We start from the raw sequence: 14,564 nt of genomic DNA on the forward strand, positions 1-14,564 counted from the left end.
TTCATATCCAAAGGAGGTCAAGGCATGGTATGAATTCGGGGCTCTTGCCTCAGTTTATACGACATCACCCAGCTTTCCGGAAATATCAGGTCTACAAAAATGGATCCAGGAAGCTGTTCACGAGACTTGGGCAAACAATGATTATTTGTCCAGAGGAGATGTTTTGGAGCTATACTTCTTTAGTGCAGCACCAGAACCAGCAGGAAAGGGTTCTCATGAAGCCTTTCATTTCATCAAGCTAAGGAGGCCGGATACAAATGTCCAAAAATTTATCAAGGATCCTCCAACAGAAGAAACACCCCTGGTTGCTTCAATCACTGAAGATGATATGTCTACCAGAAGAGCTTGGGGTTTATGGGTCTGTCTCACTGAGATGGATAAAGTCAAGTTTCCGTTCAAATTTTATAATGATTCAGTGAACGGATCATTACTGTTGAATACCATGACAGGAAAAACAACAAGTTTTGCAGAAGATCTATTCGAGAAAAAGAGAAATCTTTTGTGGAACAGCAAGCTGCCGGCTAGTAAAGAGACTCGCCGAAAATTCTGTAATATGGCACATGTAGGAAGATGGTCTGAAAACATCTGTCCAGAATGCCAAAACCAGAAGGAACCGGAATTCGGTAAAGGATTCAAACCGAGATCTGATCGGAAACACTTTACCGATACAAGTACAAGTGGGGATGGACCACATTCACGTTTTCCTCGAGGAAACCGAAAGCCAAAGATTACTCGACAAAGTTAAAAGGAACATGTGAGTATCCCACCAAGAAAAGAAGGACCACCATGTGAAAAATCATGTGAGTGGAATTCAAGGACCACTAATAATCGGTGGAAAAAGAAAAGGACCACCAATAATCGGTGGAAAATGACAAAGGACATTGGATGCCTTATCTTTAAAGATAAGGAAAATCTAATAAAAAGACGAGAAACTGGACCCAAATAAATCTATAAATAAGACCAAATGGGAACCAGTAACTCACACCAGACTTAAACCAAACTTGGAAACAAAATGTATTTTGCATATCTCAGAGTTTCCAGGAAAAGGATTAAGGGAACAAGAAAAGAGCTGAAAAATTTCAAAGAATATAATAAGAAGCTCGAAGAAACAGGAAAAGAAATACAAGCTGATCTGATCCAAGTGCATATAAACTATTTATGCAGACAGATAAAATTGCAAGAAATGACTGTTTCTAGATTAATAATCTAGAAAAAGACAAATCAAGAAAGATGGAGGGACCATCTTAAAAGGACCACTCAACCATCGCAGGGTCCATATACAAGCTGTAAAGGCTTATCAAAGATTTGAAGTCCGAAGTTTCAAATCCGAAGAAGCCTTCTATAAATAAAGAAGCAGAAGGAAGATGAACGCATCGATCAACCTCTTCGTTTTTCTTCTAAATCATTTGTAATATTATTTCCTTTCAAGTTCATGTGTGCAGTGAGTTCAGCTACTATTAGTAGCTAAACAAGTTTCTCCTCCTCTACAGGAGGTTACTATGTAATAAATAAATGTTTGTGTTTGAATAAAAAGAGATACTTGCTCTCAGCCCCTCTCATGTATTATTTTCAAAATTTTATTTTAGACTGTACACTCTAAGGTAGGAAACGAATTAGAGTTGTGCCAAGTGCTGCTGAAGGAATCTGCGTCTGTAACCATCGGTTGCGATCGTGTGGTTGGACTGTGAGGAGCAGTTCGTAAAATACGGTGGATATAACCCGGCGGTACTCCGGTCAAAAAGGTATAAAATTTAATTTATTTTACGGAAGCATGATGGACTATTATTGATTAAAGAAAATTCCATTATTTTAATTTAAGGGTGAGGGGTAATTTTGGCAATGAATACATAGGAGGGAGTGAGGATAAAGTGGTTGGTCAAACGGGGAGTGATTGCCAATTCTCCCTATATTTAATATATATAAGACTGAATTCTGTATGCAAATATTTTAAAATTCACACACACACACACATACACACATATATATTATATATATATATATATATATATATATATATATATATATATATATATAAATATATATATATATAAAAGATCACTAAACCCTTTCAATTCTTGAAATGCTTTGTTAGAAAATTCCAGTTTGATCAGAAAGTTACTTGGATTAAAAGAACTTTCTGTTTTGTCGTGAGCTAAATTTAATGCCCTTATCACAACAAAACTCTAATACAATCAATCGAAGAATTGGGATGGATACGATAATCATTCCGCATTTGCTTTGACTGTTAGTGCAAAACTGATTGAATTACTCATTTTGATCCATCAAAGCTTCACAATTCATTTGAGCATTATTATGTTCAGTGTCATACTGAGCAACATAATTATTTAACATATCTTTATACTTCCAATTTGTGAATCCTTAGAACTTGATCCATACTATTAACATTATATGCATAAATTGGAGTCCTTAGTCCACGATTTACTGGTAGTTGTGAGAAATCAAATTATTCAATCCTAACATTTCCGATGTTTTGTACTTCTGGTTCTAGATATAATTTCCTAGCTACTAATACAAAGATAATGATCACTTCTAAATAATTTTGCTTTATTCCAATAATCAGTAGGTGATATATCAAAAATTGATCTATTTTCTTGATAATTTCGGTTCCCATGTATTTCAATAAAAATTAGAATTTTTTTTTGCTTTATTTATTCAAATAATCAATAGGTTTATTTTTATTATAACTAAACATACAATGCATTTTAAATTTTATAAATTATAACTATACAACATAGTGCTAAAATATTAAATATCAATCGACATATTTTTTTTATATATAATTTGATACTTACAATTTTTCCCCCTAAATGCTAAATAAATATATAATATTATCAAGCATATAACCAAACAAAATACCCTCTTTTTACAATCTTTTGGCCTCTACGTTCAACACAAAGGAAACAATGAAACAATAAAAAAGAAAAAAGAAAAATAAAACTGTAAAACCGAACAAATTTGGAAAAATAAACAAAATTAATCCATAGCAATATTTAATTCAAAATTTCAATTTGAAGCCTAATATCTCATCACAAACAAAATTAATTGCTTACTTATATTTTTACATACCTAAGTAAAAAGTCTGATATTTTAACAAACTTATTATTTATTTTCAAGTACAAAAAATTATTTTTTAAATTTTTTGTTTTATGTATTGTCAAAAACAAAATTGATATATATATATATTTTTTTTTATAAAAAATTGATTTAAAATAAATGAAATTATTTTAAATTTGATTATTTATTAATATTGAAATTTATTATTATATATTTTTAAAAAATATTAGTTATTTGAATAAACATGTTGAATTGAATAATTGCAATAAATTTAGTACTAACTTATTTATTATCTTTCGTAAAAACAATATGTAAATAATATTATATTGAAAGAAAAAAATATTTTAAATAAATAAAAATTTATTCACGTTCAATTTTTAATTCAAATAAATTTAAAAGAATCACAATAATAAATTACAAAATCCATAGAATCCTATAAAAGAATTTACAAATATTAATAAAAGTCATGCAAAATAAATCTACAAGATTTGAAAATATTTAAAAATTGTGAGATTTTGCAAAAATAATTAAAAATCTATTAATTTCACAAAAAATCATTATTTAAAAAAAGTCAGTAAATATCGGTGGCAGCATGAACAAGCACCGCCGCTCTTGGTAGCAGTTGCGTCCATCTGATATTTTTTTAATATATATATATATATATATATATATATATATATATATATATATATATATATATATATATATATATATATATATATAGATATATTAGTGTGAGACGACATTATGGGTCGTATTTTGTGAGACAGATCTCTTATTTGGGTCATCCATTAAAATATTACTTTAAGCTAATAGTCTTACTTTTTATTGTGAATATAGGTAAGATTGACTTGTTTTACAGATAAAGATTCGTGAGATCGTCCACAAGAGACCTACTCTCACTTTAAAATGGTGAACCGATTATTAAAAAAATTTCAAACAAATCTTTATTTGTAAAATATTATGTAATTTATCATTAAAAAAATTACTATTTTAATTGTTTAAAACACAATTCTTTATTTATTTAAATATGTTTTGATTTAGTTTTTCGAAAGAAAAAATAAAGGTGCATGCGTACCGCTCCACTTATTTCTAAATTTAATTTATTTTTAATTGTAATATGATTGTTAGGTGTAATAACTATTTATGTTGTGTTATACAATCGAAATATGGTACTTGTTTGAGTTATTGTACGATTTAAAATATTTAATTTGTACTATTACCAATATCATTTATAACTTTTGATAAATCGACAATAACTCAATCTTATAATTGGTATTAGAACCAATATCACCAGCAATTATCGTCAGAGAGAATGTTGGGTGCAATAATTGTCCGTGATAATTAGAGTAATCGAAATGCGATGCTTGAGTTTTTGTACGATTTAAAAAATTTGAGTTAACAATTGCCACCAGCTATAACCTTTAGTAAAACGACAAACACTCGATCTTACAATGATTAATAGAAAAGTAATAATAATAGTCGAAACATGAAATTCTTGAATTTTTGTAAGCAACGTTCTTGAATTTGTGCTCTTTTATTTTTTTAAATAAAATCTGTTATTATTATTATTATTTATTAATTATAATCCTAGTAAAAATAAAAAAAATATAAGTAAACATACACACATATTCTCATTTATTTTTTGAAAAACAAAAGCAACACATATTAAGATAAATAAATAATTTTTTAAAATTTTTTAAAATGGAGAAATTCTTTCGAAAGATAATTTTTTTAATATTTTAAAAATAAAGAACTTTTTTTTAAAATGGTGGATCGATTATTTATTTAAAGATGATTTATCTTTCAAATTAGTTCACGTACCAAAAATTATAATTGAATCTCAAATTTATTAATTTGAAAGGCAATAACTGGATCGACACATATGCACACATTTCTTTATTTTTTAAAAACTAAACCAACATATATTTAAATAAATAAAATAATTAGTTTTAAAAAATAAAAATAACACAAATTCAAGAATTTAAAGTAAGAAAATTCAAGAATATTGGGAAATACCTCGGAGTGCCGTCCATTCATGGGAGAGCCAACAATAGTCTATACAAGAAGGTGTCAGATAGAATTAAGTCACGATTGGAGGGGTGGAAAACCAAGTATTTGAGTTTCGCAGGTAGGAAGGTATTGGTACAGTCTGTGCTCAATGCGATTCCTCTGTATACTATGCAAACAAGCCTTTTACCCATAGGCATATGCTCTGAGATTGAGAAAACAATTCGGAATTTCCTGTGGGGAGGGCAAATTGAGGAACGCAAATGCCATTTGGTTAAGTGGGAAGTGGTTACTAAACCCAAATCTATGGGAGGCCTTGGGATTAGAAAGATGCAGCAAATGAACCTAGCCTTCATGGCCAAACTGGGCTGGAGACTTATGAACGAGAAGAAGAGCCTCTGGGCGCAAGTGCTGGGTGAGAAATACATGCTCAAGACCAATTTCAGTAGCGGTATTCACGCTAGACAGGGAGCTTCCAAGACTTGGCAAGATATTTCCAAGGCCATGCAAACACTAGAAAAAGGGACAAGAAGGGCAGTGAGGAACGGTAAATCTACAAGTTTTTGGAAGGATAAGTGGCTGGAAAATGAACCACTAAATCATTATCTTCTCAAGGAGCTTGATGCAGCCGAGACAAACAAATCTGTTTTTGAATATTGGATCACAGGGGAGGGTTGGAACTGGAAAGACTTAGAAGGGAAGCTTCCCACTCAAGTGGAAGATAAGCTGGCCGCATGCATATTGAGCGAAAATGATGACACTGTGGACAGCATATGCTGGGGCTTAACCAACAGCGGCAACTTCTCGATTAGCTCAACCTATGAGCTAATAATGGGCATACATAATCACACTACCGATAAATTATGGGATAGGATTTGGAAACTAGAGGTTCCTTACAGGATAAGAGCATTTCTTTGGCTAGTGAGACATGAGAAGGTTATGAGCAATGTGGAAAGAGTCAAAAGAGGATTTACCACTAATGGTATGTGTGTTATGTGTCATCAAGATATGGAAGACGTGGATCACATCTTTCGGAAGTGTGAAAGAGCTAGGGAAATATGGAGGTGTCTCATGTCGACTAATGCGTTCCAAAATATTTTGAAACTAAGCTTCGACAAATGGTTTATGGCAAACTTGGGCCAGAAGAGACAGATGAGGGACACGAAGAATTGGAACGTTATATTTGCTATTACTATTTGGTGGATTTGGAAATGGCGAAATGATCTCGTCTTCAATGACAAGAGACTAGATGTGAACTTTAAGGTAAAGCAGCTCAAGAACCAACTCAACGAAATTCAATCAGCATTCAGTTCTTCGAGGGTTATGCCGAGTCTCCACCCGAGGTATACCAATCGCATAATTCGGGGGATACCTCCTCCGGTAGGGTGGTGCTCACTCGAGGTTGATGGAAGCTGCAAGCAGTCTATTCGGAAGGCTGGGGGAGGCGGATTACTGCGAAATGAATATGGGGATTGGATGATTGGCTTCATGCATAACATAGGGTGGTGCTCGATCGAAGAAGCAGAGCTGTGGGCAGCATACAAAGGACTGCAAATGGCATGGGAAGACGGTCAGAAGAAGATCGTGCTAGGGATTGACTCAATAGAAGTGCTTAAATGGCTTGATAACAAGGGTAGGCCGTGTCCATCCCTCCTCAACTTGATCTCATTGTGTGCTAACCTTCTGGCCAGAAACTGGGAGGTTAAGATCCAGCATATCTACAGAGAGCAAAACGGGGCTGCTGATTTTTTGGCTGCGGAATCTCTGAAAATGGAAAGAGGCTATAAATCTATGTGGACTCCCCCTGTAGGCCTGGACCCCATCATCCAGGAAGATAAGGCAGGAGTTGGCGTGTGCAGAAGAATGGTTGTTCGACAGTGATCAATACTGGGTGACCCCCCTCTCTTGTAACCAAAAAAAAAATATATTATTCAATGATAATTGGCGAACAATAATTTATGACACTGAAAACTTCACTTCTCCAATCATCTTTTTTCCACCCCAAACTAATTCAGATTCTAGGAATGATCCGAGCTCGAAGCGGATTCTTCATGACAGTGGTGAATTCTTGTTTCTCGGTAAGATCTACTTCGTCACCTTCGACGGGAATCCACTCGAAGTTCCAAATCAGATTGGCCACAAAATATTCCAAATGCAGGAGTGCCAATGTAAGGCCTGGACAGATCCTTCTTCCGGCACCAAATGGCATCATCTTGATCTCTCTGCTCCCGGTTATGTCGAAAGCCTCTCCAGAACTTGTGGGCAAGAACCTCTCCGGCTTGAATTCCATCGGATCCTCCCACACCTTAGGGTCCAAACCCATATCAGCCACCATAAAATTAACTGTGGCCTCACGAGGGATCACGTAACCATCCAATTCGATGTCCTCTGTCACCCTGTGTGGCAAGACTAAATGAGCCGGTGGGTGTCGCCGCAAGGCTTCTAACACAACTGCTTTCAGGTATGGCATTTTCTGTGCATCCGCTTCCTCCACTATCTGCTGCTGTTGGCTGCATTTCCGCGAGCCCACGACGCCGATTATCTCATCGAAAAGCTTGGATTGGATGTGAGGATACTTGACAAGATTAGCCATTATCCATTGCAGCGCCGTGGATGTGGTTTCCGTGCCAGCGGAAAGAAATTCGCTGCATAGGCTCACCATTTCTGATTCATCCAGTTTCCTGTTTTCTTCGGGAAGTTGCAAATCAACCAGTGTGTCCACATATGCTAACACTGCTTCTTCAACTTCTTGATGGTTAGAGAGAGACTGTTGTTTGGCTCGGATGCGAGACTTAATGAGAGGAATCAGCACTTGCTCCTGTTCTAGACGCAGTCGCATGAGTTCCTTCCAGCAATTGTGGAACAAGATTTTCCCCAACCGAGGCCAGAAGTTGAGGATGAAAGCAACCGAGGCCAGATTTTCCCCAACAGAGGCTTTAAGCAACCGGCGTTGCACCGATTCAATTTCCTTGATTTGCTTCTCCTGGAGCTTGTCCCCAAAGCACATGAGCGCCAGCAGACAGAACATGGCGTACTGGAAGTGATCAATAAGTCTCACCGAAGATTCGAACTTGGACGTATCAACGAGACGATTAATTATAATCGAAAGAACCCATCTGCGGGAACTCGAGTAGGACTTAACCCGGGCCGGATGTAGGATCCCATGAGTGATGTTGCGGCGGAGGAGGCGCCAGGTTGTGCCGTACCCGGCGTCACTAATCAACTTCTGGTTTCTGTTCAAAATCTTGCTGGTGGCCCGAGGAGTTGGCCGGTCAGAGAAGACAGAACCGTGCTGGATAAGGGCACGGTGGGCCAGGGAGTGGCTTCCGACGAAAACGAGCTTCTGATGACCGATGGTCAACGTCATGATGGGACCATATCGGGCCTTGAGGCGGCGGAGGATGAATTCCGACTCTGAAATAGGGCGGCGGAGCCATATCAAATAGACCAACAAAGGCAAACTTGGTGGCCCCGGCGGCAGTTTTTTCTTGAAAAGATTCAAGAAGGAGCTCACCAAGGCTGAGATACACAGAGCAACGACGATCACAAACCAGACCTCCATGTTTACGTAGCCAAGTACTTGTTTAGTTTAAGAGACTGCATTTTATGTTAAAAGGTTCATATATAAAAAATTTACTGTTATTTTAATTTTGAGTAGGTCTAATGTAAGACCGTCTCGCGGATCTTAATCTGTGAGACGGGTCAACCCTACCCATATTCACAATAAAAAGTAATATTTTTAACAAAAAAGTAATATTTTTTCGTGGATGACCCAAATAAGAGATCTATCTCACAAATAAGATCCGTGAGACCGCCTCACACAAGTTTTTGCTTTTAATCTTTTAGTCTCAATATAATTATTTTTAATATTTTGTTTTTTAAAAATAATAATCACACCAATAATTATACAAAAAATATAACTTACTTGATGATATATAATAGATAAATTAAATAATTTTATTTTTATTTATAAGAAAACACAAAATTTTATATTTGATTTATATTTATAGTTAGCTTCTATCTAACAACCAATATAAACTAGCCTATTTAAATTTTCATTAATATGTAACGACGAATCATTGTTTGGCTTGTTCTAGACTGTAGCTCACCCTATATATTAATTTGTATACATTTTATAAATGATAAATGTAATATGAACTTATAGCATGGAAAAAACGATAAAAATACTCAATCTATTTTATCAATTTATTTATTTAATAAAAATTAATTTTGAAAGTACATTTAAAATAGCTAGACTTTTTGTGTTATGTATATAGATATAATTTATTATATTAAGTTCAAGATCACCCCAATTTTAATGTCCGGAGGATCCGTCCTTGCTCTTATGAAAGAGTAGGTCTTTGTTAAGACGGTCTCACGGATCTTTATGTGTGAGACGGATAAATCTTGCTCATATTTATAATAAAAATTAATATATTTGACATACAAAGTAATACTTTTTCGTGAGTGACCCACATAAAATATCTGTTTCACAGAATTGACTCGTAAGACCATCTTACAGGAATTTTTGTGTTTATGGAGTTAAAATATGTTCTCTAGTCATTCTTAATGTGTATATTGATTGCTTTGGTCAATGCTACATTTTGTTATTTCCTGTAGTTCAAGTATGAACATTTGATTAATGAAATATTCGTGTAATATTTTTCTCTTGGCGGTTAGTGACATATTTGTTCGTTGGCTAATACTACTATTAAACGAGAGTTTTGAAATTCTATTGTTCTGTGCTTTTAAAATTATTAATTATATAATTACATTATTTATACTAAATAATTAATAACTTATCTACAATTTTAGTTTATAAAAATTTTGGATTGAAGTTATTTTATTTATTATTATTATATGTTTAATATGAAAATATATCATAAAATTTTTTGGTTATTAATTGAAGATAAGTCGATATAATTAATGGGAACCACTTTTTCACTTTCAAATTAAAAAAATAATAATAAAATATTTTTTTACAAAAAAGAAAATTAAATAAAGTGGTGTGCATTAACGCCCACATCATGGTGTTCAAACACCCATGTAGGTGCTCTTATCCAATAACATACGTACGCATGGCCGACCCCTACATGCCCACCTTTATTTTTTCTTTTTTAAAATAAAATTTTAAACTATTTTACCTTTTTTTTTAATTTTTAAATGGTTTAAATGTTTTTTTAAAAATATTAAAGACTAGTTAAATTTGGGCACAATACAACAACAATCTTTGATTAGTATTTTACATATTTTGAAACATTTAATTTATATATTATTTTTAATTTTATGCAAGTGTGATTTTTTTTAAAATTTTGTGATCTTTCTTTTCAAATTTATAATAATAATTTAATTTTAAATAAATTATATTTATAAAACAAGATGAAATAATTTTATCCAGTAAATATATTTAAAAACAATATTATTATTTTATTTTAAAGATTAATTATTTAAATAATATATATATATATATATATATATATATATATATATAAAAGAGAATAAGTAGACAGTGAAACTCATAAATAACGAGTGTGTATATATATATAAATATATAGTTTTGATATGCTGCACATCTATCGTGTACATTTATGTGAGCACCGATGAGGTGTCACTCACCCATTGGATGCGCAATTTTTCTATATTTCATCACATCCAACGGATGAGCGACACCTAATCGGTGCTCACATAAGTGTGCACGGTAAGTATGCAGCATATCAAAACTATATATAAGTTGAATGTTTAATTTGAAAGATAAACTATATAAAAAAATTTGAAGGTCTAACCCTGTGACCTTTGGGTCATATAAACTATATAAAAAAATTTAGCATAAAGGTACCATTCTCGAACAAGAAAAATAATAAATATTTTATATTTATTTGTTATCATATTATTTAAAAGATTTCAAAAATATAAAAATTGAAAAGTAGATTTATTATATGAATCAATAAAATTAATTAAAATCATAATTTTATAAATACATATTTTTGATGGAACAAAATGATTGTCGTAAATAAAAAGGTACGCATGTTTTAAAATTATTTCTTTCGGAAATAGAGTTTCTAGTATATATTTTCTAGATATTTTATATTCAATTTAAAACTACATTATTTTGGTTCAAAATATGTACAAACTATATCAATTTTTTATATTTTTTATTTTAAAAATATTCTTTCATATCATAATATTTAAATAATTATTTTAAGATTTCAAAATAAATTTTCTGACAAACTTTAATAAGAATTTTATCACGAAACCAAATTTGGACAAGTTTGATGATAAGTAGTGAAACAAAATTAAAAATGCATTTTTTCTTTAAAAGCACGACACCGCCCAGAATCATAACCGGCCTTCCTATAATCGGGCATGTTTTGGTTCAGATCAGTCGAATCGGGTCAACTTTCAACCAAACCGTTAACCCAGTTATGGTTCTGGGCTGGGTTACGGTTAATTGTGAGCCGGTGGCATATCCTAAAATAAAATAATTTATTATATGATATTAATTAATGATAATAATAATAATAATAATAAAAATAACAACAACAGAAAACAATATTAATAATAGTAACTATAACATTTATAATAATAATGCTAATGCAATAGTAGTCGAATTATACTAATAATAATAAAAGTGTAACTGTTCAAAAAGAATTTTTATATTTTGATGTTAAAAAATAATTAGAGTAAAACTGATTTAAGCTAAACCTATCTAATCAAACAAAATTGACTATTTTGTATTACTTTATTAGTTTACATCTGTGTACACCATATTAGTTTACATAAGTTTAAACCATATCAGTTTACTCCAGAAGACTAAACTGATGATTGGATAAAGTTTTTTTTTTTTGTTTTTTTTTGTAAAAAACTGATCACAGAACAGTATATGACTGTCAGAAAATGTTGACATTGACAAAAGACAAGCCAACATATTTTTTTTTGGAACAAATCTATTTTAAAACATCTACATATAAAGAAATGATTTAGTTTAGTAAGATTACGTCTTTTACTTAGATTCAACTTTCAAACAGCCAAATATCTGAATTAAAAATTCAATTAGTAGATTACACTTTACAAAAAATTGTATCTGATCATCAAGGATTATTAAATACTAGGATATAACATTGTTAAAAATCATTGTATTTAAATAGCAGTCTGTATACTGTCTATCTTCAGTTGAGGTGTACTAGGAGTTTCAGTTTGACAGTGTTTAATTTCAAACTGAACTGAGATTTTGCAAACTACTTGTACTATCCAAAGCCTTTTAGTGTGAGCCTTCTTTTCGCACACATTTTTAGTCAACTGACATTGACAATTGAGAATATATACAATTCAGTTGCCAACCCAACTAAATTAAATTGTAAAAAAGTAGATTGTGTCTAGTGTTTATCCAACCCCTCTTCTAAACACTACAACTGATCCTATCAAGTGGTATCAAAGAAAGGCTTATTCTTTACATTGAAAACTTCTTTTTCAAACGGCTTCCTTGAGAAAAATTCCTATGTTCTCCTATGAAGACTTTTATGATTGGAAGATAAGGGTGCATGCTCATTTAGCTGCTCAGGATGATGATATATGGTCCGTTATCACAGATGGACTAATGAAGATATTGAAAGCCAATACAATATTAGTCATCACTGACGGTACTCCTCAAATGATAAAAAAACTAAGTAGTGAATGGACGAATAATGACAAGAAAAATTCAATCTTGAAAATATGGTGAATAACATTCTGTACAAAACTCTTGAAAAAACACATTTAGAAAAATCAAAGTGTGTAAGACGACTAGAGAAATTTAGGAAAAATTGATTCAGTTGTGCGAAGGTAATGAACATACCAAAGAAAATAAACTTTATGTGGTTGTATAGAAGTTTGACAATATCAAGATGAAGTTTGGAGAATCATTGTTTGACTTTGATGAGAGAGTCAATGGAATCGTGATAGATCTCATTGCACTTAGAAAAGTATGAAACAACCGAGAAGTAATTATGAAAATAATGAGATGACTTCCGAAAAAAATGAGATGTCAGGACTATGGAAATGCATGAATCCAAAGACTTGAGCAAAATGGAACTCTATGATTTTTTTAAGGACTTAAAAAAAGTTTATGAATTCGAATTGCAAATAAGAAAAGATGATCAATCTACCTCTTTGAAAGGATCGATTAGAAAGTGATAAGTGATAGTAACTGACCGCTACATATCACTCCCGGTGCCGCTGTCTGCATAAGAGATCTCCGTTGAAGATAAAAGCATTTAAATTCATATTTCTTTTATTCACTTCAAGGAGGCTATGGTTTGTGTGATAAATATGCTACTGCAATATACTGAAATGATTATATAATTAATTTAATTTTTGAATGAAATAAGAAATATAAATATATAAATATTAATAACTATGTTTTCATTGAATAATTGTTTTATTTGGTGGATTGAAACCATTATTCATGCGTATGTCACTACAACAAAAATGACTTTCCGCAGCGCGCATATGAGCTTTCCGCAGCGCGCATCGCACGCTACAAAGTTAAAAGCTGTTAAAAGTTCAAGATTATCCGCGGCGTGCATTGTACGCTGTTAATACTATTATTAACGGCGTGCATATGGACGCTGTTAATACAACTTTCCGCAGCGTGCATGCGTACGCCGTTACTAGTCATAAAAAAAAAATATTAGCGACGGTTTTGGATAAAACCGTCTCCTATCAGCGACGGTTTATAAATTAAAAACCGTCGCTAAAATAGCGACGGAATTTAAAAAAAGGCGGTTAAAACTTCGCGACGGTTATAAAAGCCGTCGCTAAATTTTGTGTAAATTTTAAAAAAAAAATTACTTAATAATTTAATAAATTTTAACAAATAAAAATTAAAAAATTAACCAAAAATGGAAACAAAAACAGGTATCTAAATCGAAACTAAAATCATATAAATATAGAAAAATTTTAAGTGTTGTTAAATAGTGTGGAGGAAATGAAACGGAGATTGGTTTAAATAGATAATTTGCGATTTGTTGCGACGGTTATTTATTAAACCGTCGTCGATTTCTTTCTATTAGCGACGGTTATCAGTTAACCGTCGCCGATCTACATCGGCGACTGTCGTAGATAACCCGTCGCTAAATGTGGCGTTAAATCGTGTAAGGCGGCGACGGTTATAGATCAACCGTCGCTAATTGTGACCTTAAATCGAAATTCAGACTCATTTTCGGCAGCGTGCTAATAATATGCATGCCGTGAATAATACTATTAACAGCGTGCGATTAATGTACGCCGTTAATATCTGAACATGAATTTTTTTAAAAAAAATGATTTATTTTTAACAGCACACATAAACTTGCACGTCGTTAATAATTCTATTAACGACGTTCGTTTATTGTGAGCTGTCGTTTATATAATTTATTAACAGCGCACAAAATTGCAAGCTGCAAATATTACTATCCGCAGCGTGCGTTTAAGGCACGCCGTCCATGGTAATATCCACAGCGTGC

The 14,564-nt window shown here is 32.5% G+C and overlaps 1 protein-coding gene across 1 annotated transcript; it reads right to left on the minus strand.

The window, feature by feature from the left end:
* Nucleotides 1-7,021: 7,021 nt before the first annotated feature.
* LOC140820771 (cytochrome P450 89A2-like) lies at nt 7,022-8,683 on the minus strand. The gene has a single exon (XM_073181114.1). It carries the CDS (start codon nt 8,645-8,647, stop codon nt 7,097-7,099), a length of 1,551 nt encoding a protein of 516 aa, XP_073037215.1. The 5' UTR covers nt 8,648-8,683; the 3' UTR covers nt 7,022-7,096.
* Between the last annotated feature and the right edge of the window lie 5,881 nt (nt 8,684-14,564).

Source organism: Primulina eburnea, unplaced genomic scaffold, assembly GCF_022965805.1.
Source record: "Primulina eburnea isolate SZY01 unplaced genomic scaffold, ASM2296580v1 ctg142_ERROPOS2300000, whole genome shotgun sequence".
Taxonomy (NCBI): Eukaryota; Viridiplantae; Streptophyta; class Magnoliopsida; order Lamiales; family Gesneriaceae; genus Primulina; species Primulina eburnea.